The following is a 23,905-nucleotide window of genomic DNA, read 5'->3' as shown; positions in this document are numbered from 1 at the left end:
TCAATTTGATGTACTTTATAATAAACCTGTGACATTTGCAGATGACACTAAAATTGGAGTAATGCAGTTTCATATAGAAAATTGCAAATATAAGATGGAGACACTGTCCTACTGGAAGCAACCTCTGAAAAAGATTTAGGGGTTGATGTTGACATTTTCCTCATCTAAGCAATTCATGGAAGAACTTCAAAGGGCAAATACAGTAGTTATATTGTGAAAAATATAAATCAAAGTTAAATATACTTGACTATATCATGCCCTAGTGAGACCACAGATGGAGTATTAGATAGACACTTTATTAATCCCAAGGGGAAATTCACCTTGTTGTATATATAATTATTGTATGCACCTCTGGTCACCATGCTAAAAGAAAGACATGGCAGCACTTGAAGTCATGCACAGGAAAGCAAACGGGTGCACCCCAGGACTTAAGGGCATGTCAGGTCACACAATGACATACTCAAGAGAATTAAACCCGTTTAGTCTCGAGGAGAGGAGGCAGCATGGGGACCTAATCCAGGCCTTCAACGTCCTCAAAAGCAATTAAATGGTGAATCACATACTCGAGGACACCAGTGGAAGTTAAGGTGAAGTGCATTTAGGACTTAAACCAGTAAAAATGTCTTTACACAAAGCATTGTGGGAAACTGGGATAAAGTCCTGATTCATGGAGCTTAAAAAGAAACCTTGACAACTTCTTGGAAATATCTGGATGAGCCACTGGGAACAGCTTAGCTATCAGTTAAATGGACTGAATGGGCTCCTCGCCTCTCCTCTGCCAAGTTTCTCATGTTAAAAATATAAGTAGGTGGACAATTACAGAGAGACAATTTACTGCTCATTTTATTCAAAGAAAAGATTCAAATGACAGTATTAGCAGTTTAAGTCAGGAATGGAATAAAGCAGCAGCCACACAGTTTAGTGGTTGGGATCCCCCAACCAGAAACACATTAAACTAATCATCCATAGCAGAACTAAATGCCAGTAATGGGTTTTCAGATGTTGGAAAAACTGTGCTGTCCAATAAACAGAAGGGAATGCCGATATTAGTTTTAGGATGAGCAGCATATTTTAAATGACATTTTCATGTTCAGCCTCAATAGTCTAATTCACAAAGACCATCGGCTTCTCACATCACGCCTGATAGTAGTGAGCTGCCACAAAAAGGACCGGACTTGTCCAGTGCAGTTAAAATATTTACATTTTTTTTTATTACTGCATATTTTGCACAGTAAGTTTGGTCCAATTGTTCTGTGAGTTTTCAGTATTTAAAATTAAAAACCTATAAGGCAGTACGTGAACTGCTCAAGCCATGCATAGTCATACAGTGTCTCTCCTTAAGTTTGGGCTAATTAAAAGTAGTGACTGTAACGGGGCCCTGCAACCCTGGACTGGATTAGGTATTAAAAATAAATCAATGTTTACAGCAGTCCAGGTTTAAGCTTCTGCTGCTTACTGCAAGTGTAGTTTTGACCCAGAGTGATGTGTGAATGCAGTACTGGAAAGACCGGCATTCCTTCTCATGGCCTACCTGTGGCAAAGAAGCTAAGACTATGCAGCAGACCTTCAAAAATAACAGGAAAAGGTAAAGCAGAACTTAAAACATACGATGGTCAAATACGTAAGTGGCTGAAGGGCCAATGATTTTCTATATATATATTATATAAATTAAGGCTCTGTCTTGCAGTTAGGAGACCTGGGTTCACTTCCCGGGTCCTCCCTGCATGGAGTTCGCATGTTCTCCCCATGTCTGCGTGGGTTTTCCTCCGGGTGCTCCGGTTTCCTCCCACAGTCCAAAGACTTGCAGGGTAGGTGCATTGGCGATTCTAAATTGTCCCTAGTGTGTGCTTGGTGTGGGTGTGTGTCCTGTGGTGGGTGGGCTGGCACCCTGCCCGGGGTTTGTCTCCTACAGACCACCGTGACCCTGTAGTTAGGATAATGGATGGATGGATGAAGGCTCATTGTATTGAAGTTTCATGAAACGTTTTGGGCATAACAATACATCAGTTTAAAAAAATAAATCCCAAAATAACCTCTTTACTGTTTATATTGCATTTATGAAACCGACCAATCTTAAGAACTTTCATTCTACAAGTGAATTTCTGGGTTAATAAAAAAATTAATTTTTTCAGAAGAATGTAGACCATGTCTTAGAGACCATAATCACAGGCCTCCAGGCTTCCTTGTGCGTAGAGATTATAAAAGGTCTTGAAGGTGTCAGGACAGTTCATAGTTGCCTTTACAGCAGGGTCTTCCTTCATGCGGCTCACCCAGCTGTTGAGGTTTGACGTGTGTTGTAAACAGCTACAGAGATGGAGCACAGAGAGAAACAGACAAAGAACATGAACATCACTGGCATTAGCTGTACAATCACAATTTTCTAGTGCAAAAAATGTAAGCTGAACTGCACGGCTATTAAAATTCCTGTCTCCAACAACAGACGCCACTTAAATTAGATCCTCCTTTTCCCCATTAAGGATAATATGGAATACAATATCTTGGTGTTGGCTGCGTACATAGGCACTGTAAATATTTACCCCACCAGAAGCTTTCACATTTTATTATTCTACAACATTGAATAACACTGGATTTCAATTGGCTTGGACACTGATCAATGGAAAAATACTCTGCAATAGTGGTCTAAATTAATCAAATAAAATCACAGAATAACTGATCACAGAACCCTTGGCAGCCATGACAGCCTCGTGTCTCTGTGCTCAGGTCTCAGCTTTGCACACCTGCACCCTGCCATTTATTCTCCGATGTTCACTGCTAAACTGCTCCAGCTCGTCAGGTGTCACTGCCACTGTGAGTGAACAGCCTCTGTAAAGTCCATCCAAAAATTCTCCACTGTGGACTCGGCTACTCCAGGATATTCACGTCGTTTTTAAAAAGTCATTTCTATGTAGCTCTGGCTTTAGGTTTAGGGTTGTTGCAGGAAAACTTTATGTAGTCTGCAAGAACCCTGGGCTTTGTTTTTCCACCAAATTTTCCCATATTTTGTTGCATTCATTCTACCTTTTTAAGCCTTCCAGGGTCTGCTGCACCAAAACATCCCCAACCATCTGTTGCTGCCACCATCATCATGCCTCACGGTGGGGACTGAGTTTTTGATAATGTGCAGCGTTCAAACATGGAGTTTAGCCCGATGGCCAAAAAGCTCCACTTTGATTTCATCAGAGTACAGAGTCTTCTTCCAGCTGGCTTCAGAGTCTCCCATGTGCCTTCTGACAAACCTTTGCCAAGATGTCATTGTGCATTTATTTGCTTTTCCACCCCCACCCCACCCCCCATAAAGCTGTGACTGGTGAATACCTGAGCAACTGCATTGGACTGCACAGTCTCTCCAGTCTCAACCACTGTACCTTGTCACTTCATAAACTTCTCAGAGGTCTTTTGGTGGCCTCCCCAACTTGTCATCTGCTTGTGTGATCATTCAGTTTATGGGGATGGCCTGATCTGGACCAATTTACAACTGTGCCACACTCTTTCCACTTCTTCATGAATGATTTTTAATGGACTCCAAAGGATACTCAATGACGTGGATATTTTGTGGCCTCCACCCTCAGACATGTGCTTTTCACCGAGTTGCCTGGAGTGCTCCTTTGTCTTCACTGCAGGTTAGGCCACCACACTGACTCGCCACACTTTGTTCCATTTATAGGACAGTAAATTGAAACCCCCAGGCTGGCAATCTACACGGAATTCATTAGGGGACGACTAAAACCAATCAGCTGCACCAGTGATGATTTATGTGCATCATATCCCAGGGGCAAATACATCAGAATTGAATTCAGTTATTACGCGTTTCAGATTTGTAATTTAGACCACTTTGCAGAGATCTGTTTTCACTTTGACTTTAAGGAGTCTTCTGTTGACCAGCATCAAAAAAAACAAATTCACTGTGACTCAATGTTGTCTAACAATCAGATGTAAAAACCTCCAAGGGTGGGAACACTTTTCCTAAACCCTTTATATTTGACATGCGCACGTCTGACCATGATCAGGGTAAACTCAAACAACGCAACAGCTTCTCATATTATACATTTGAATATACATTACGTACTGCTGAAGCTGGAATCCTTGAATTCGTTCAAACCACGGCCATATCATGTAATCAATCATTGAGACAGAATCTCCTCCAAAGAACTGGGTCTTCTGCTTTTCAAGAATCTGAAATACAAATTAGTACACATTTTTATAAGGTGTTCTGGTTTGAGGCAAACATTTGATTTTGTATATTAATACAAACTGGGCATTTGTTTATGCAGTAATGCTACCGAGTATAATATACTCGATCAGCACTGGCTGAAACTTTACAAGAATGTCTGGTATGAATCAATATACAGATGAACTGTGCTATACACGGTTTGAAATTAAACACATTGACCAGACCTTCAAAACGCTTCTCTTAAAGAAGCCGTTCAGCAGTTAACAATGCCATGACAGATACCTGATGAGCTCTCAGCAGAAGAGAGATGGCGGCACCCTGCTAATCGTTTCAGAAAGGCAGGTCTTCCTCTTGTGATAAAAACACAATCTTACACCAACCTGCCCATTATGGAACAGTGGGAGTATGTAACTTGATCAGCGATTCAAAGCTCTGCTCTTTACTGAATCAGTTCAGTCAACTGTAAACTTCCTACAGTTTGCTAGATAAGAGGGTAAAAATCAAAAAGTAAAAGGTAATTTGAAAATTATGTAGAAACCTCAATGGATGCGAGTGGACGTAATACATTCATGATGCCTTATGGGTTGTTCGAATGCACAGTACAGCATTGCTGAAGCCATGGTCAAATGAACATGATGCTCCACTGTGGGATTGCACCATTGCTGAACAACAAGCCATAAAGGAGATTTCTTTTGGTAGAGTATGTGAAACCTGCTGAAATTCACCCAAGGATGCTGGTTCATGCAGATCAGTAAGCTGTTAGAGTACCCATCTTGTGCAAAACATTATGGTACCCCCAAGTCACTATGCACTACGGTACAGGTGTTGAGCTCCAAGCCTGGAGGGCTGCAGGTTTTCATTCTAACCATCTTCTTCATTATTGACCAGTGTTTGCTGCTAATTAACTTCTTTTGCTTTAGTTTTAATTAACTTGACTCAGGCCCCTTAGTTGTCTCTTTTTATAATTAGCAGCCAAACAATAACGAGAAACAAAACGAGCCGCCACATGACCAGCACACCTGTGCCCATCACACTTTATCTGAAAATAAAGAAAAGTGAAGGTCTCGGTAAGGTTGATCTCTCGGGTCACCAGAACATTTTGATGAACAGAAAATCAACAGTTTTGGAAATGTCTGCTATGGCAGAATGAGAGCAGCAACAGGCCACAGAATTAAATAACAGACTTAATTAACAGCAAGAATAAGCTTCTCATTAATGGATTGTTTGAAATCCCAGTTTAGCTGCTCATCTGTTGGCTTGTTTCACATCTCATTTCTGTTTGGCTGCCATTTCATGAAGAAACGAATCAATTCAGAGGACTGAATCCTTAAAAACAGGGCTATTAAAATGAAGGGAAAAGGAGTTAATTAGCAGTGAAAACTACTCGCTGATTAGGAAAAGGGTTAGAATGAAAACCTGCAGCCACTGCAGCCCTCCAGGCCTGGAGTTTGACACCCCTGCACTACGGCACGTGCAGATCCACAGCTGACAGCCAAATGTGCAGCAACAGACAACGTAATTCATCAGTTTACTCTGATGAAGACATTCACCATGTCGATGTGTGTGTGAGATGTTGATGGACAACCACATTGAGCTTTCTTGGTTATACCCTTTCTTCCTGCTTTAAACCTTTCTACCCATTCATTAACATTTTGATGGGTCACTTCTGTATTAAGCCAACGTCCTTTGGGGAATTTCACAAGGTTTCACTCCCTCTGCCCAAAGAAATCTGACTATGGCACATGATGCTGCATGTCACCTTAGCTTCAACTAGACTAACAGCAGAGCACTGTGTGTGTGTGTGTGTGTGTGTGTGTGTGTGTGTGTGTTTGAAAAATCCATAAGCCATTGCAAATGTGTTGTATTATGTCAGCTTTTACTCGTTGCTGTTGCTGTGCAATTTTCCAAAATTTCCAACTTTTTGATATACCCTCATATGACATTTAAACTTTGCATTAAGTGTCACTTTGAATGTGATCTGTGCTCATGGCCTACACTTTCCCACAACCTATTTTTGGTAATTTTGTCTACCAGCATTAAAAGGACGTACATACACACTAATTATAAATTTTTTCAAGTCCCACAAGACGAGAATATTGCCATGATATTTTTAAAAGTCACGCCCTCCTAGCCACCATTTTCAAACAAGACCACATTCCTGTCACCTTTCAGTCTTGTGAATGCTTTTGTCCGACACACTCCCTGCACTCTCAGCTCTTATAAATTTTAACGTTTTCCTCACTAAGTTCCCAATTAAAGAAGGCTTATTATGTCCAAACCTTACTGAAGAATTTCATCACTAATGGTTATTAACAGAAAAAAAAAAAAAAATAGTACACAGGCAATCCTAGCACAGAGAAACAAGGAAGCCAAATGCATTTACACCAAAAATGTTGATCGGTTACACAGCAAATTGGCTAAATGCACATCAATAGACTAAGCTGAAACAGTCGGTGGCGATTGTGTGGAAGATGGAAACAACAACTTACAATATCCCATAGAATATCTACAACCGTTAACAACGTCCGGTCTTCCACCGCATGAATTACTGTAGAAAGAGGGATGTATCCAAGAAAGGTAATGTAGTACATCTCAGCAGATAACAGACACCAAAGGAGATCTTGATATGCCATTCGTATTAAAACGTTAACAGTTTCCCGTTAGAATAGCTTTTTCAAAGACAATTAACAAATCTCGGAGCCAAACATTCGAAAAAGTCGATTGAATTTAGTTTCTTTCTCTCTATTAAATAAAACATGGGCAGTTATATGTCACATAGATGCAAATGTTACATTTCACATGAAAATTAAAACTGTACATTCACATCCCCATACACGAGCAGCAGAACCACAAAGACTATACACACAAGTGTCCATAATTAAGATGTGCCAATGCATTAGTATTTATGGTTCCAAGTATTATAACATTCCCAACTGGCTCTTTTGAAAATGGCACAATAGAATTTTGCACTTTACTTTTAAAAACATTTATAGATTTGCAAGCCCATCATCCCCAATTCATCCTATGAATCACTTTAGCAGGGCGTTACTCCTACTAATGCTTTTTAATATTCCTCTGATGTTTTGCTTTCTATTGTGTTATTTTCTAGATCAAAAATGGGAAGCCATAGCCTGTGGCTTAATTTTAAATCGATTACATTGACTAAGGCTTTGCATTACATATTGCTTGTAACATGCAAAGGAAAATAACTTCCAAACATTGTTTTGAGGTTTAATCAAGACCTTCTGTTCAATCTTTCAAAGTTCACAAGCTGGCAAATTTTTTTTTGTCACAAATAAATGAAGAGAAAGACTTTCCGTGTCGAAATGTGCCTGGAATGTGGATCGTTTTCAAAAATGACCCCGTAGAAATCAAACTCCTTACTGTCCACTCAGACTGATGAAAAACAGCCAGGCAGACTGGTATCCTGCCTTCGGCTCAAGCAGGAAATGGCACCACGGGCCAGCGTTTACTCCTGCATTTAATAGAAAGCAGCTGTCGGGCCTCTGGTCTGTTTACAGCTGCCTAGTATCCAGGGAGCAAATGCCAAGAGTGTTATGTAAAGTTTTAGCTATGAGCTGCACAAGTTGTACAAGGTCCCAGAGACTGCAGTGGTCACTCTAAACAACGACTCCTGTGTCTCTCAAAAACACAAAGTCCCTGCCTTTAGTTCACTGTATCTGCAGGACGCCTAAAAGAGACTACGAATTACTTTAAAAGCTTTAACAGAGTTTGGAACAACAGGTACACATTCACGAAAATAAGAGTAAAAAATTTAACTGAAGGAATTATGGACTATTTACAACAGATATTTACATGTACTGTGGATAACAATATTTAAATCATACCCCATCCAAATAGGTAAGCTTCTGCTTGAACTCCTCTTCCTGCTTAGAAGCATCCTCTTTATTGCGTAAAGCTGCTGCAATCGAATAGAAATATGGGACAGTCTAAAAAAAACACAAAATTATTATTATTACAGGATGCAAGCCCACTGGCAGGATTTTAACAGCACAGATTTCCTATATCCGCTTACTGAAGCCACATTTTGCCAATTGGGGTAAAGCCTGCTCCTCGGGCACAGTATAAGGCAGAGGAAGTAAAGATGGATTCACAAGTTCTTCACAGGATGCTGTCAAAGCCCTCTGCCCTACACAGCCAGGACACACCGAGATTTGACAATTAACCAAGTCTGCCCATGTGTGAAGATGGGTTAGGTAGCTGGACACCTGTAAAAAGCACCGTTTTTCTTAGTAATTGAAGTGAATCATTAGGAAGGCCAAAAAGGGGGTAGGATGTATATGAAACCTTTACTAGTGTACAGCTAGTGAGGAGCTAACACGGCAGAATTTGCTTCACTGCAAGTTCGGCAAAAGTATGGAAATGTTGGTGAACTTTGGCCTAACTCCACAAAAAATGCATTAAAGTATATATATATATATATATATATATTATATATATACACACACACACACACACACACACACACACACACACACACACACTATATAATATATATATATATTTTTATAATATATATTATACTGTATACAGTATACATATTCATATATACATACATACATACACACACATAGTACTGAGCAAACGTTTTAGGCAGGTGTGAAAAAATGCTGTAAACAAAGAATGCTTTCAAAAATGGAAGTGTTAATCATTCAGCAGGCTTCTCTTTTTCATATGCAGGTGGCCAGACTTCTGCCGCAGCTTGGCAGTACTGTTAGAACAAGCAGGGTGCACAAATTTGACAGGAAGCGTGCTGCTTTAGGACAGATTTCTCTCTATTAAAAAAACAAAAAAAAACACAAATTTTGGAAGGAGATGAGACGTGATTTTTTTGAGGGAGACACTTTCACGTCCCGCGAGACAAGACTGTGCCAAGAGATTTAATAACGCCCAGGGCCGAAAATAGAAGACAGTAAATAAAGTAGAACGTTGTAAACAGTTCAAAAAACGTTGGCTTGGTACACATGCAGAGCAGGTTAGAGATAATGGAAGTACGAAAATGGAAAAAAGTCCTTTTTAAAAAAAGATAGTAAAGATTGCATTAACGTAGACAAACGGAAATTACTCCATGAAATAACAGAACAGCAAAAAGAGCGTATAGATTATTGGGATTTAAACTTTAAAATCGGAGACTTGCAGATCGTCTAATTCATGTTGGCATCAGGAAAAAGTAGCGTTTATTCCCAATGAGGAGGCATATCCACGAGAATAAAAAAAAAGTTGTTTGGTGAAAGTGAAATCCACATGTGTGCGACAGACACGTGAAGTTGCTGCCACACAGCGCAGGCAAGGGGGTGGGGGGTGGTGATTGGCGAGCAAGGGGTAAAGCCCCCTAGTATAATTAAAGTACAAGTGACCTTTGTTAATCTGGATGAAACCAAAACACCTCTGCAGCCTAAAGTGTACATATGTGATTATTGCAATTCTGTAAAATACAGACAGTATTAAGTGGTGCACCTCTCTGACAGGACAACAGGTCATTGTGATTCAGTACATTGAATTTCACAAATGAAACCAAAGACATAAGAGGTTAGCAGCTCTGTTTACTACTTTTGGTAATACACAGGAGACTAAGTGCAAAATAGATGCACAATAATCAGTAATGTGTGTGTATGTGTCTGCCGATTTTTGGTTGAAAGCGTCATATCTTCCGGGTGTTTTTCAGCATAATAACCAACTCCACAGGAGCGTCTGTGTGCATGTACCATCACTAGATTGTCTGCAATTAAAGCAGAACTCCAAAAAAACTTCTTTGGGGTTTGGGAAGAAAAGTTGTGTAGAACATCACAGGATGTTTGACCCACTCCAAGTCCCACCCACCATGGAAAGTCTACAACTGTACTTTGAACCAATAGAGTTCAAAGCATTCTGCTTATTTAAAAAGGTAACACACTGTCAAAATAGCCATAAAATTAGGCTTCGACATTCAGATTAAAAATAATTAAATATTTGAATATATTCAAACTTAGGCTAGGTGTAGATAATTACATGTACGTTTGAACATACTTTTAAACACTATTATTACTGTAAAGGCTGCAGTTGCAGCTACTGCAAAAATAAAAAAGGTACTTGGCTTTTATATTTAAACTATCTGTGTAAGCCCGTGCTGGGTCCTAGAAACTATTGAAATCGTTAGAAAATAAACCGAAATGTAGAGATGTAAGGTAATTGAAAGGAACTACTCTGTGCATCTCTCTCCTAGAAGGATTTGTTTGGATGACGTGCTGGCCTTCCTTGTGTCATTAGCGGCTAAGTAAGTTTTCTGTTTCCTCAGAGGCAGAGCCCTTACCTCAACTCCACCTCTCACTTCCGGACTGGACAGACACACATATAGACGTTTATATATAAAAATGACCGCTGCCAATAAAAATCCCAAGCATCTGGACCACATTTCTTTTTTTTAGTCTAGTACTGATTGGATGTGCAAGTTATCCTTGGGACAAAAAGGCAGCGGAAATCCTTACAAGCCACACAGTGGCACTGGGCTTCACTACATTATTAATACATTTTACTTGTGCTGCTGCACTTATGACACGGTTGCATAGGTTTCTCTTAATATGCTCAGCTGAAGTCCTGTGTGTATCTTGCTGCCAAACAGGCACAGGCAGAGCAGTTTTAGATCAGGATGAATACAGTTTAGTTCGCAAGACAGTGACAGGGTGAGAACTGGGAGCAAAGTAAATGATCAGGCAAGTAGAAGCTGGACTTGATTATTTTGGAGGTGTCCAATGCACAGTGGCAGGATTCTGCTTATATCGTGGCAACTGAAATGAAATGGATTCCGCTGAAAAAGCAGGATCATCACAGTATCAAGTCAGGGTCTACACTATCGGTCTACTTCATTTCTCCTTTAGAGATGCAGCATTATTTTAATAAATGTGGCCTGAATATTTTTAAAACTACCCCTTATTAAAAGCCAGTCTGTGATCTCAGTTTTAAGTGTGTATTGGACACAATCCGATGCAAAATGTTGTGTAGGGCACAGGAGACGTGTTTAGAAAAGCTACTCTGCGCATACTTGATAGAAGTGCAGAACAGTGGGACAGGGAAAGAAGGGGGGGAAAAAAAAAAAAAAACTACATTTAGAAGGGGTCTGACTTAACTTTTACTAATGAAGATAAGCGAACCATTCAAAATTCTGAAAAGGCATAGTGAAGCGAAACAAAAACAGATCAGTAAAATATTTTCATAGTGCATCTGGAATAACACGATGCCAAAATTAGTGTAGTTAAAACAAATTGGATTGACCTAATAATGGTCAATTTTTTTTTATTTTTTTTTTTAAATCAATTATATTCCAATAGCAACGTTCAATCTGACAGTCCTAATACACAAGCCCTGTTGAATGTATAAAAATGTAAAACATTTACTGTGAAAATAAAAGGTTATTCTACTTGCTAATTTGTAGCTCACTTGACACCCTATGATAACGGGGTTCCCCCTAATGGAGGTGCAGCTGCAATGTATTAAAAGAAAAAAGTTCTGAAAAATGTGTACACTATCAGTCAAAAGTTTTAGAACATCAGTTTTTCTTTAAATGTAAATCAGCTGAAATGCAACAAATAACCTAAAAGGTGAAAAGGTAAGCAGTAATCTACCAGAGGTTTAAAGTTTAGGTTAGCACAAACTGGAAAAAAGAAAATATCAGAATATTACAAATGGGCCGCCTTCAGGGAACAACTAATAAGTTACAGTCTACAGATGTTCTACAGAAGTAAATAAAGCCTTGCAAGTTGAAGAACAGAGTTTTCACGGGTGTCCCAACTTCTGTTGATTACTTAATAACCCCTCTGTCTTAAAGCAGAGATTGTGTTACTACTCAGTGATAATGGCGATTAAATTAAAAAAAAAGAGAGTATTACTACTCTTAGAACTGTAGGCCTCTCATTTAGAGAAACTGCAAAAAAAATAATCAAAAGTGTCAGTGAGTACAGTGGTGTCCTATGCAATCCAAAGGCAATTGGAAACTGGAAGAAATGGATAGCAAGAGATCTGGAAGACCCAAAACTGAGGTGTTCTAGTAGTGTAAAATGGAGTTTCACTTGCCACCAGCATCACTTGAAGCAGGTAATATTTTCCTAGAAATCCTGTTTTAATAAGTATATATTTTATATAGAAATTACAATTACTAATGTTTGTTGTCAAGAATATTAAGGCTAGCTGAGCAGACTGCTTTAATTTTAGTTTCATCAGGGAACTTCACTCCAAATAGACAGGCATAGCAGATTTTTTCCAAACGGCAAAGGAAAAATATTCTGAACAATCACAATTTTTAAATACATTTAGAAAAACAGACTCCTATATTGATGGTTACTAGTTGTAAGAGTAATTTCACAAATACTTAACTTTAATCTTCCGAGGCTTTATTCACTCACTTTCTATTGCAATGCAGTGCCTTTGACAGATTTTATAGATAATTATGAAGAAAAAGGGACTGCAAGTACAAGTAGTCGAAATGCACTTCAGGTGCAGAGTTGCTGAGTGAAGAGATCAGGACCTTAATTGAATTACTGCCTCTTTAGAAGCTAGTTGATGTGGTTTGAGCCTTGTTTGGCCACTGTATGGGACAGAGACAACTTGGAGAAGACCTAGAAGCAGGCCTATATCAAACTCAAGGGATTATATCATTCCTCTGGCCTGGGAGTGACTGGAAGAAGCTGGTGAGGATGTGGTGCCCTATGCTGTCCATCTTGGCATGTCACCACAACAACCCTCATCACAATAAGCCAAGCAAAAGTTTATTGAGGGGGTCAACTTAAATACTACTACTACTTAGCCTAATTATTAATCTACCTAGAAACAAGAATGCCATTAATCAGACAACCACACTTATTCTACTACCAAAGAAAAACACCCTTTTTCTCAATGGGTTATTTACAGGTTTTCATTAGTATTTTATTTTCACATCGCATGCATTTTTCTTACCTTAGAGTAGTGTTCAAGAAGCATCTTTTGCTTGGCTTTCTCATATGGATCAGATGGCATCAACTTTTTTTCTGGAAATGCTTCATCCAGATACTCGCAGATGATTGGAGACTCGTAGATCACCTTTCCATTGGGACATTCTATCACTGGGACTGTGCCAAATGGATTTTTTTCAAAGAACCAGTCAGGCTTATTCTTCAGATTAATATTGATGGTCTCATGCCTGAAAAAGAAATTCATCAGGTGATGCATCAAAATGTGACAATAGAATTTCTGTTTCTTATTTCATTATTAAGGAAAACATACACTGATTTGTTGATGTATGTAACAGCCCAATCTCCATTTAGTCTGAAGAGAAACTTACTTGATGCCTTTTGCTATAAGGATCAGCCTGGCTCTCTGGGCATATGGACAGAATCTCATGCTATACAGTCTAATCAGTCCCTCAGCAACCCTACTTGGGGGGGTGGATTCTGTAAAAGAAAGACAGCAAGTACATTTACATTTTTGAACACTGATGCCCCCTCCACAACATAGCAATTTCAGCTTTTTGCATGATGACATTCCTGTGTGAATGAACAGTCGGTACTGAAAAACAGATAAACTCAGAGGTATTTATGAAATTCAAGGCACCATAATACAATTTCTGCATTCTTTGGTAATTAATAGGGCCATTAGCAGCCCTTAAACAGGATCAATAATTTAAATATATTCAATTATATTTTGTAACCACTTTACTAGTCTTGCATGGTCAGACAGGATTCTCAAATGAGAATACATGTCTGGGGACAACAACTTGTAAAAACGTTTGCAGTGAAGAGTGGCAAAAATTCCACTGCTGCAAAGGCTATGTCCACAGGGTCTCTTCCAAAAAAAAAAAAAAAAAACCCCACCCCAATTTCTCTAGTCCATGCACTTTGAATGGCTGGGGTTTCAGGTAGAAAGCAAAAGAAACAAAAAATTTCATGCCGAGGGAAAATAAAAAGCTAAAATTGCTGTTACCAATCCGAGTAACTCAGTAGCCTTATATAATGGAAGCTTGATGATTGAATTGTACTTTGTGTCTTCTTCAATACCGATATACGTAGACAGCTGCAGCTACTTGGCTCCATGCGTTTGAGGAGCCCTGTGTTCTGTGATATCTTATGCCATAAAGTGATGCAATAATCTAAATGGCAAACAGCAAACAGAGTTTACATAAGCATTTTTGGACCATGCATATATCATGTCTGCGGTGGGTTGGCACCCTGCCCAGGATTGGTTCTCTGCCTTGTGCCCTGTGTTGGCTGGGATTGGCTCCAGCAGACCCCCCGTGACCCTGTGTTCGGATTCAGCGGGTTGGAAAATGGATGGATATATCATGTTGTTTAACACTGTGGCTATATTTTGGAATGGCATGTTTGCATTTCCAATAAGACCGTAATTTTAACTTTAGTTATTCATTTAGACGTACAGTCATATGTTGTGCTTGTGTCGTTAGGCACATTTACTAGTTTAGGTGTTTTGCAATTCACATTTTCATGAATATAACTGCCAGTGCTTTCTACCTTACATCATCTCCAGCACTACTGTTGTAACTGAACAGAGCACATACGATTTTTTCCCCCCCAAAAGGTCAATGTCTAATCGGATTTTACAAAAAAAGTTTCTTCCTTGCCGCAGGTTTGGTTTATTTTTAACACATGTAATGCGAGTTCTGCACATTCGACACTCATTTATATGTTTAACAGGGGTCTTTAAGATATTTTTCAGCTGCAGACATTTTTCTGAAATCAGAAGCTTACTGTATCAGACCAGATTAACAAACATTCCATGGTCTTTTGCTGAATTATGAGGGTCTGAGAATGTGATGTTTTGTAAAGACAACTAATTTCCAAGCTTAACAGAAACAGTGACATCCAGTGACAACAAGGTCAGACTTCATCCATGAAGTAAGCCAAAAAAGCACCCAAGCTTTCTGGGTACTATGGATATTCAGGAATTTTCTTAAGAAATGATGAACCAATAGAATGTTCCAGGTCCATGTAACACATTTAGCAAATAAGCAAACAGTCTTTATATGGTCAATATATTTTAACAGGGAAATTATTTGGAAAAACTGAATAAAATACCAAGGCAGACAGTCCCAGAAATATCACATTTTACCATATTATATATAAATAAAAAAATATATATATATATTTTAGTACTGTGCAAAAGTTTTAGGCAGGTGTGAAAAAAATGCTGTAAGCAAAGAATGCTTTCAGAAATATAAATAATGATTGTTTATTGTTATCAATTTACAAAATGCAAAGTGAGCGAACAAAAGAAAAATCTAAATCAAATCAATATTTGGTGTTACTACCTTTTGCCTTCAAACCCAGCATCAATTCTTACAGGTACACTTGCACAAAGTCAGGATTCTAGTCAGGTGTCTGATCAACCAATTCTACCTGATTACCTGATCTAATTCTAATGATCATCAATGTCACACGTAGGTTGAAACACAGTCATTAACCAAAACAAACAGCTGTGTAGGAGGCTTAAAACTGGGTGAGGATCAGCCAAACTCTGCTACCAAGGTGAGGTTGTGGAAAACAGTTTCATGTCATGGCAAGATTGAGCACAGCAACAAGACACAAGGTAGTTATACTGCATCAGCAAGGTCTCTCCCAGACAAAGATTTCAAAGCAGACTGGGGTTTCAAGATGTACTGTTCAAGCTCTTTTGAAGAAGCACAAAGAAACGGGTAACGTTGAGGATCGTAGATGCAGTGGTCGGCCAAGGAAACTTACTGCAGCAGATGAAAGACACATCAAGCTTATTACCCTTCGAAATCGGAAGATGTCCAGCAGTGCCATCAGCTCAGAACTGGCAGAAACCAGTGGGACCCAGGTACACCCATCTACTGTCTGGAGAAGTCTGGCCAAAAGTGGTCTTCATGGAAGAGTTGCAGCCAAAAAGCCATACCTCCGACGTGGAAACAAGGCCAAGCGACTCAAGTATGCACAAAAAAATAGGAACTAGGGTGCAGAAAAATGGCAGCAGGTGCTCTGGACTGACGAGTCAAAATTTGAAATATTTGGCTGTAGCAGAAGGCAGTTTGTTCGTCGAAGGGCTGGAGAGCGGTACAATAATGAGTGTCTGCAGGCAACAGTAAAGCATTGTGGAGGTTCCTTGAACGTTTGGGGCTGCATTTCTGCAAATGGAGTTGGAGATTTGGTCAGGATTAATGGTGTTCTCAATGCTGAGAAATACAGGCAGATACTTATCCATCATGCAATACCATCAGGGAGGCGTATGATTGGCCCCAAATTTATTCTGCAGCAGGACAATGACCCCAAACATACAGCCAAAGTCATTAAGAACTATCTTCAGCGTAAAGAAGAACAAGAAGTCCTGGAAGTGATGGTATGGCCCCCACAGAGCCAACATCTCAACATCATCGAGTGTGTCTGGGATTACATGGAGAGAAGGATGTGAGGAAGCCTACATCCACAGAAGATCTGTGGTTAGTTCTCCAAGATGTTTGGAACAACCTACCAGCCGAGTTCCTTCAAAAACTGTGTGCAAGTGTACCTAGAAGAACTGATGCTGTTTTGAAGGCAAAGGGTGGTCACACCAAATATTGATTTGATTTAGATTTCTCTTTTGTTCATTCACTGCACTTTGTTGATTGATGAAAATAAAGGATTAACACTTCCATTTTAGAAAGCATTCTTTGTTTACAGCATTTTTTCACACCTGCCTAAAACTTTTGCACTGTATTATATTATATATACACACACACACACACACACACACACACACACACCAAAGCATTGAAAAACTAAAGTCAAGTTAATTTAGTCTGTATTTGTGATTTATCAAGTAACATCTGACTAGTCTACATGAAAGACTGTGTTATTATGGGATCAGATTATGGTTGCACCATGTGCAAAATTATGCAATTTAAAAACAAGTTTTACTTTAACTTAAAGATGAAATCTGTCATGTGACAAATACATTTCAGAATATTCGATCTTGTTTGCTCAGTAATGTGAGAAGTTTTATATGTTTTTGAAATAAGGAAATGGAAATTGAAATTGTATTGGGAACTATTAAGGAAAACCTCACGCATCCTTCCAATTTTTTTTCAGACGGCATAATTCAATGCAAGAGTCACTAGCCTAACCCATTTCGATGGTACGGAGCACATAGCAGGGACCAATCTGATATACTGTATGGAGCCATTCCATTGCAGGCCACACAGACTGGGTCAACTTTACTTTAAATCATCCTTTGGAGGGGAAAACCAACCAACCCAAGGACAATGTGCAAACTCCACAACAGCACTAACCACGGTGTCATCATGCCACCCTAATACAATACACAAAAATGTACAAATCTATCCATGTTAATTCCCACTTCATGCAGGGCAAGTGATATACCTTAGAAGCAATTTAATTAACTCTTTGGTCAGTGTGAACCAATATAAAAAACACAGTTCAATACACCACATTTAAGCAAGTCTTGGCCAATGTGTTAGATTAGCACAAGTAAGTCATAGTCAAGCTAAACACCTCCTGTAATAGAAACAGCATTCAAAACACTCCGCAGCTAATCTGCAGAGGAAGTAAAATGTGTAGCAAGCGATGGGGAATATAAAGATTGATTACAGTGAATGAATGTACACATTATACAAGTAAAAAAAAAAATCACCAGGAAAATGATTATTAATAAATACAATTTATTTATATAGCGCCATTCCCATGCTCAAGGCATTAGATTAATGTACACAGAGAAGTTCTAGAGGATGCCAGTCAATAAAAACCATTAGATTAAAATACTTTATACAGTACTTTGCATCAGAAAAAACAATGCGTACATAAACCCAAGTCATTCGCCATATAAACTTGAGAGCCCTGAGCATGGGAATGGCACTATACAAATAAAATGTACTGTATTATTATTAAGTAGCTGTGTAAGTCTGTGCTGTAAAAACCCAGGCTCCTAGAAACTATTGAAATTGCCAGAAAAAAAAAAAATTGAAATGCAGAGTCGGCGGTTTGGTTTTGTGGACATGCTCGCCACCCCCGTCTATTGGCGGCTAAGTGAGTTGGTCTCCGATTCGTTAACTTGGGGCTGCCTTGCCGGCTCTATGATCTTCACTGCTGTAGCTTCGCACTTCCAGGCCGGACAGAGACACACACACACACACACACACTTCCATGCGTAGACGTTTTTATATAAGACTAGCTGTGCAAGCGCGTGCTGTAAAAAGCCTGGGCTCCTAGAAACTATTGAAATAGTCAGAAAAAAAACTGAAATGCAGAGTTGGTAGTTTCATTTTGCGGACGTGCTCGCCCCCTTATCAACCAGCTAGGCGAGTTTCACTTTGGTGACAGAGTCGCTCTCTTTCAGCCTCATGCTGCAGCCTTGCACTTCTGGGCTGGACAGGTAGACAAACACACTTCCATGCGTAGACATTTACACAGTATATAAGATTATTAGATGGATGTAAATTTGAAAAAACACAATTTCAAAAAGTTTCTGGCTAGTGTATTGATTGCCTAGACTTTTATGCAAGTCCCTCTCAACATAATCACCAGGTAGAATAAAATTTCACACTTTTAGAATAGCATCCTAGAGACTGCCTAAACGAACGACACTCGGTATTTAACAGCTGTGCTCACTCTGCGATCCTTTGTAAGGCATCATATCGCCCACTGTCAATTAAACTGGTGTGGCTCAAAAATTCTTCTCCCAGTCCTTCAAATTTCACAGAATTTAGTTCTTAAATATCTCATTAAGGAATCCTACTCCTCAACAAACTCAGTTTAATTTTGTCTACTGATTATAGGTTACTCCCTGTAAACAATATGCTTGGGGATCATCATCTGACAAAAATGGTCACTTTTGCTCCCTGAACACCCCAGGTACATTTATGCAGATGTTTTGGGATTGTCCTTCTGTGTTTAGGTTTTGGTCTGGGGTGTCTGATTTTCTTACTTTCATACTCTTATTATCCCCTTGCTTCCCCACATTTTACTACTTCTAGAGACTTTTCCTTTCTCCATTTATCCGTTACCCAGCTGAGGCATTCTGCGTTGGGGCCAATCTCTGCTAATATGGTCCATGCTTCTCGCTGGAAATCTCCCAGTTCTTTTTTCTGTATGGAAGTCTTCCAATACTGATGCTCTGTGCAAGAGAGGACAAAGCCAACTATACTTCCTTAGAAGGCTGACATCTTTCAACATCTGCAATAAGATGCTGCAGATGTTCTATCAGACAGTTGTGGCGAGCGCCCTCTTCTACACGGTGGTGTGCTGGGGACGCAGGATAAAGAAGAGGGACACCTCACGCCTGGACAAACTGGCGAGGAAGGCAGGCTCTATTGTAGGCATGGAGCTGGACAGTTTGACATCTGTGGCAGAGTGATGGGCGCTCAGCAGGCTCCTGTCAATAATGGAGAATCCACCGCATTCACTAACCAGTGTCATCTCCAGACAGAGGAGCAGCTTCAGTGACAGACTGCTGTCACCGTCCTGCTCCACTGACAGACTGAGGAGATCGTTCCTCCCCCACATTATCAACTCTTCAACTTCACTTGGGGTTGGGTGGGTTTAAAACGGTAACACTATACAAGGTTATTGTCCATTATACCTGCATTTTTATCACTCTAATTTAAATATTGTTTTTTATCAATATGCTGCTGCTGCAGGAGTATGTGAATTTCCCCTGGGATTAATAAAGTATCTACAGTATCTTCCTTTATTAATCTGACCCTTTTGGAGTTGTCAACGGCAAGCATCAATGAGGTTTTCTGGCTGTGATATTGATAAATGGATGGATATGGTACAGTCGATCCAAGCATGGATACACCCTGATCCTGGCTGCAACCAATCTTTAGCTCTTCTTCCCTTTAATGGAGTCAATGCTGTTCTGTTTCCTCACTTGCTTTTCCCCCATGGACTCCTTTATTCCTATGTACTTTGTAGTGATGGCAGAAATGAATTAACAGCCATTTATGGTGACCAACAATGAAAATAGCAAACAATATCAAAAACGTACAAGAAAAAAATTTTTTTTTTACTAAAATATTAAATAAACCACCTGTAGAAAATGCTCTTGTGAACAAAAGTGGAATGCACGAAGCCACGAATAAGCTTCTGAATTGTAGACCCACCTGTGCACACACCTAGAACACTGAAGGACCTATAGAGCTATCCATGAACTGGAGACAGGCTTACGACACCCAACGTGACGATTTATTCTTATATTCAGTGTTTGGTATGTCATTTATTCATTCTTATCCATTTTCATTTTTTTTTTTATCTTGCAGCTTTTTATTTGACATCTTGTAAAGCACTTTGAGCTGTACTTTTTTTTTATGAAAAGATCCTGTTGAAAAAACTGACACAAAAAAAGCTTCACATTAAATTTAAAAAAAAAAAAAAAAAATTCAGTAAGAGATTGGATTGAGCATGTGATGGAAAACTAGGGAAAAAATGCTCAAGGACACAAAGCCAAGGGTTGTTTAATTTTTTTTTTTTTTTATACTAAAATTAAAATTAGTAATGGAAGATTATTACTTATTTTCGCACAGCATCTAGTGACCTTTAATACAAAAACACTACTTTCTAACACAGACAATAAGGACTGGTCCTCTGCTGTAGTCCACATCTGAAATCAGATTTCACAATAGCAACTACTTAGTAATACTGTAGATCTCACTGGGTGGGTGTAAGGGGGGCAGGCAACGGGTGGGATTTTTTCTTGCGCCCTTTTTTTTTCCTCAGCACAGTGCTTTTTAAATTTGCATTGTTATACAGATGCCACAAGTTGTAAAATGTTTTATATATAAATGTGATCACAAAACATGCAGATTCTAGCAATGGATGCGTGGACATTTATGCAAGCCAAGATCGTTATCTCAGGCTCCACCCACAGTGGCGTGCCCGCCAATCAGTTCGAACCAGCTATTTAGTTTCATAACCATTTCGTAACATGGGACAATACAGCAGCGTGGAAACCGAGGAAAAGGTGGAGATCGGGGAAGGGAGATGGCTCGGTTCAGTCAACGAACGGAAGAGGGGAGTGACCTGCAAGCATTCAGATCAATGACAGAAATGTAAACAAGCGGACTCAGTTTGCTGGCTCGACGCTAAGGCGATGACAGCAATTCAATGCCCCGATAACACGGCGTATTAAGTCTTGCACAAGTTCAGGCTGGTGTGCTCTTTGCACAATACACAAACGGCCAAACCGGAGCACCTGCAACTCGGTGGTGCTCTCCCTTCAAGTTTAACTCCTTAGCATTCCGACATTCAGCGCGTTAATTTGTCCAACTAGCTAACGAACACAAATGTATCCCAGTTTACTCACAATCACTCGTCGCCTCAGCTACACAGACACTTCACTTTCAATCACATCTTGTCCCGGCGCTTGTAATCTTCCACGGCCACGTGGACCGACCGAGGGCTCCGTGCGGTCATAGGCGAGCGCACGGACAGAGCTCCGGACAAGCGACTTGCTCTCTTCCGCCGTCGCGCTACACCTGCAGATAGCGTGGAGTCCCCATTCTGGCTACTGAAAAAGGTACCATCGGAGTCACAGAAAAAAGGGAGTAAAACCGACACATTTTGTATTTACACACGATAAAGTAGCCCTTTAATTAACACCACAGTTCACCCCACATGAACTTCTACAATTAGAAACTTAAAATGAAAAGAGTTACCTTTGGGGATACACTTTTCGCATGGAGCCATTTCCTTAAAAATGAGCAAGGACGAAAGAGCCTTCAGACCTACAAAAGATAACAAGGAAAAATCTTAAAACAAATCAAAACTTCTCATACTCGGAGCGAAAACGAAACGTCATTAACGCGACCACACTTACCGTAAAAAAAGTCGTTAAGAGCGTCTCAAGGCCAACGGCAACTTCAAGTGCTCTTTTATGCAGGCATCCCGCCCCCTTCTGTTAAAGGCAACGCCTTCTGCACTTTTTAACACATACGCCGACACAAATTCCTTTACCTTTGATTCGTCTTTACCATAAATCCGGAGTGGGCGTTGCTTGTGTAAAGAATGACAATGCATATGTGAGCCGATCAATGACATTGCATAAATGCTTAAAACTGTTCCAAATTATTATAAAAAAGAATTACTGTATTATTATAATAATCTTTGTCCATCCTTGGGCAGCAGTGTGGCGCTGATGGGATTCTCACAGGTTTGAATTCTTTACCCAAATTCTTTTTCTTTTCCCCACATTACCCAAAAATATGCACGTTAGGTTGATTAGAAATTAAGATTGGAAACTGAGTGAGAGTGCATGAGTGAATTTACAATGGACCGGCACCCTGTCTATGGTTGGCTCCTGCTTTGTGTCCAGTGCTGCCAGTAGACTCTGACTTCTCACAACCCTTAACTGGATTAAGTGAGTTTTTGAATGTTATATTTTGTTCCATCCATTTTTTAACCATGTTGTTCATTTCAGGTTACAAATGTAGGTGAAGACAATCCTAGTGGAAATATCTGAAAGGCAGGAACCAACACTTGGCAGGACAGCAAGTAGTTAATCACAAAGATTACAGTTAACTTAAATTATGTATCTTTGGTATATGAAAGGAAACTGGATTATCCACAGAAAACTGACACAACGACACATGAACTGTGTGGGATGAGAAATAACCTAAGCACTTGGGGCTGTGAGACAACAGTGCTAATCACTGTACCATCCTTATTATTATTTGATTATTTGGGTGTCATAACATTCTCAAACTTACTTAATTCAATTCATGGTCATGGGATACTGGAACCTGTCCTAGCAGCACTCGATTTATGACAGGAGCCAGCCCTGGATGAGAAGGAAGTCCAATGGCTCATCCCGGGGAGCCGGCCTTAGGGCAAAGCGAACGAAGCAACCACTTCGGGCCCACAGCTGGAAGGGGCCCACTGCGACCAAGGTTTTTTTTTTCCTGTGATGCGACGCTGCTGCGGAGGGCCCAATGGAGCAACAGACTCCTTCACTTCAACCTCTATTACTAATTTTTTTATATATATAATTCACTGACAACATATTCCATCACCTAATTACTCCACGTGGACATCTCCACTCGGCACTCCAATCTTCATTACGGTTACAGTTGTCAGTGTCAAACGGAAATCGTCAAAAAGTGATGGTTGTAGATGCCGGGAAAACGCATTTCTGCAGCTCAGAATGCAGGAAATCGCTTGGCGGCCGGGGCTCTGCCCTGGACTCCCTAGCTACAGGGGTCGGGCCCTCTGTATCAGTTTGCTTTGGGCCCGAAATTGTCTAGGGCTGGCTCTGAGTCCATCACAGGGCCCACTATCAAACACACTCACACTAACATGTGCAATGCTGCTGGGAAGGACTCTGGCCCTTGACGATCCTGAATTGAATTAAATAGGTTTGGAGAGTTATGTTACATGTTAAAAAAAATCAGTGATAATTTTCTAATAATAATAAGCAATTCATAATGGTATGAATGCAAAAAAATATAATATAAAGCATTCTCAAAACCGCTTAATCCAATTCAGGTTCACAGGCCAGAACCCACCCTGCAATGCTGGGTGCAAGGCAGAAACCAGTCCTGGGTGGACTGGGTGAAAGAAAAAGAAAAAAATCTGTAAAGAACTGTGTATTCCAAGGTAACTAACAAAGCAGGGTAAAAGGCCGAGATTAGTTAGTATAGTTGCAGAGTGTGACAGTACAATCTCAATGAACAGCTGGTAATGTAACTCATAAATGAAGGGTTCAAAAAATGAAAAGCGACAGAGAATGGGCAGATACTCAATCTGGGTT

At 39.8% G+C, this 23,905-nt stretch overlaps 2 protein-coding genes across 2 annotated transcripts in view; both read right to left on the bottom strand.

The window, feature by feature from the left end:
- atp5md (ATP synthase membrane subunit k) overlaps positions 1 to 23,905 on the bottom strand; it is a 550,207-nt gene that overhangs the window by 413,231 nt on the left and 113,071 nt on the right. The window lies entirely within an intron of this gene.
- Positions 2,037 to 22,087, bottom strand: gsto2 (glutathione S-transferase omega 2). The gene is made up of 7 exons (XM_028795877.2): positions 21,977 to 22,087; positions 21,816 to 21,884; positions 13,482 to 13,590; positions 13,118 to 13,340; positions 8,020 to 8,121; positions 4,067 to 4,173; positions 2,037 to 2,304 (listed from the first exon to the last, which is right to left on the bottom strand). Exons 2-7 carry the CDS (start codon positions 21,844 to 21,846, stop codon positions 2,151 to 2,153), a joined length of 726 nt encoding a protein of 241 aa, XP_028651710.1. The 5' UTR covers positions 21,847 to 21,884; positions 21,977 to 22,087; the 3' UTR covers positions 2,037 to 2,150.

The sequence above is a fragment of the Erpetoichthys calabaricus genome, chromosome 2 (genome assembly GCF_900747795.2).
Source record: "Erpetoichthys calabaricus chromosome 2, fErpCal1.3, whole genome shotgun sequence".
Classification (NCBI taxonomy): Eukaryota; Metazoa; Chordata; class Cladistia; order Polypteriformes; family Polypteridae; genus Erpetoichthys; species Erpetoichthys calabaricus.
This window is presented reverse-complemented; position numbering and strand designations above follow the sequence as displayed.

Bases quoted from the DNA above. Each gene is read 5' to 3' on its own strand.
- gsto2 (XM_028795877.2), bottom strand. From the start codon at position 21,846: ATGGCTCCATGCGAAAAGTGTATCCCCAAAG. The intron at 8,122-13,117 runs GTAAGAAAAATG...TGTTTTTTTTAG, and splicing joins TTCTTGAACACTACTCTAAG to ACTGTCCCATATTTCTATTC. The intron at 4,174-8,019 runs GTATGATTTAAA...TTTGTATTTCAG, and splicing joins AGCTTACCTATTTGGATGGG to ATTCTTGAAAAGCAGAAGAC.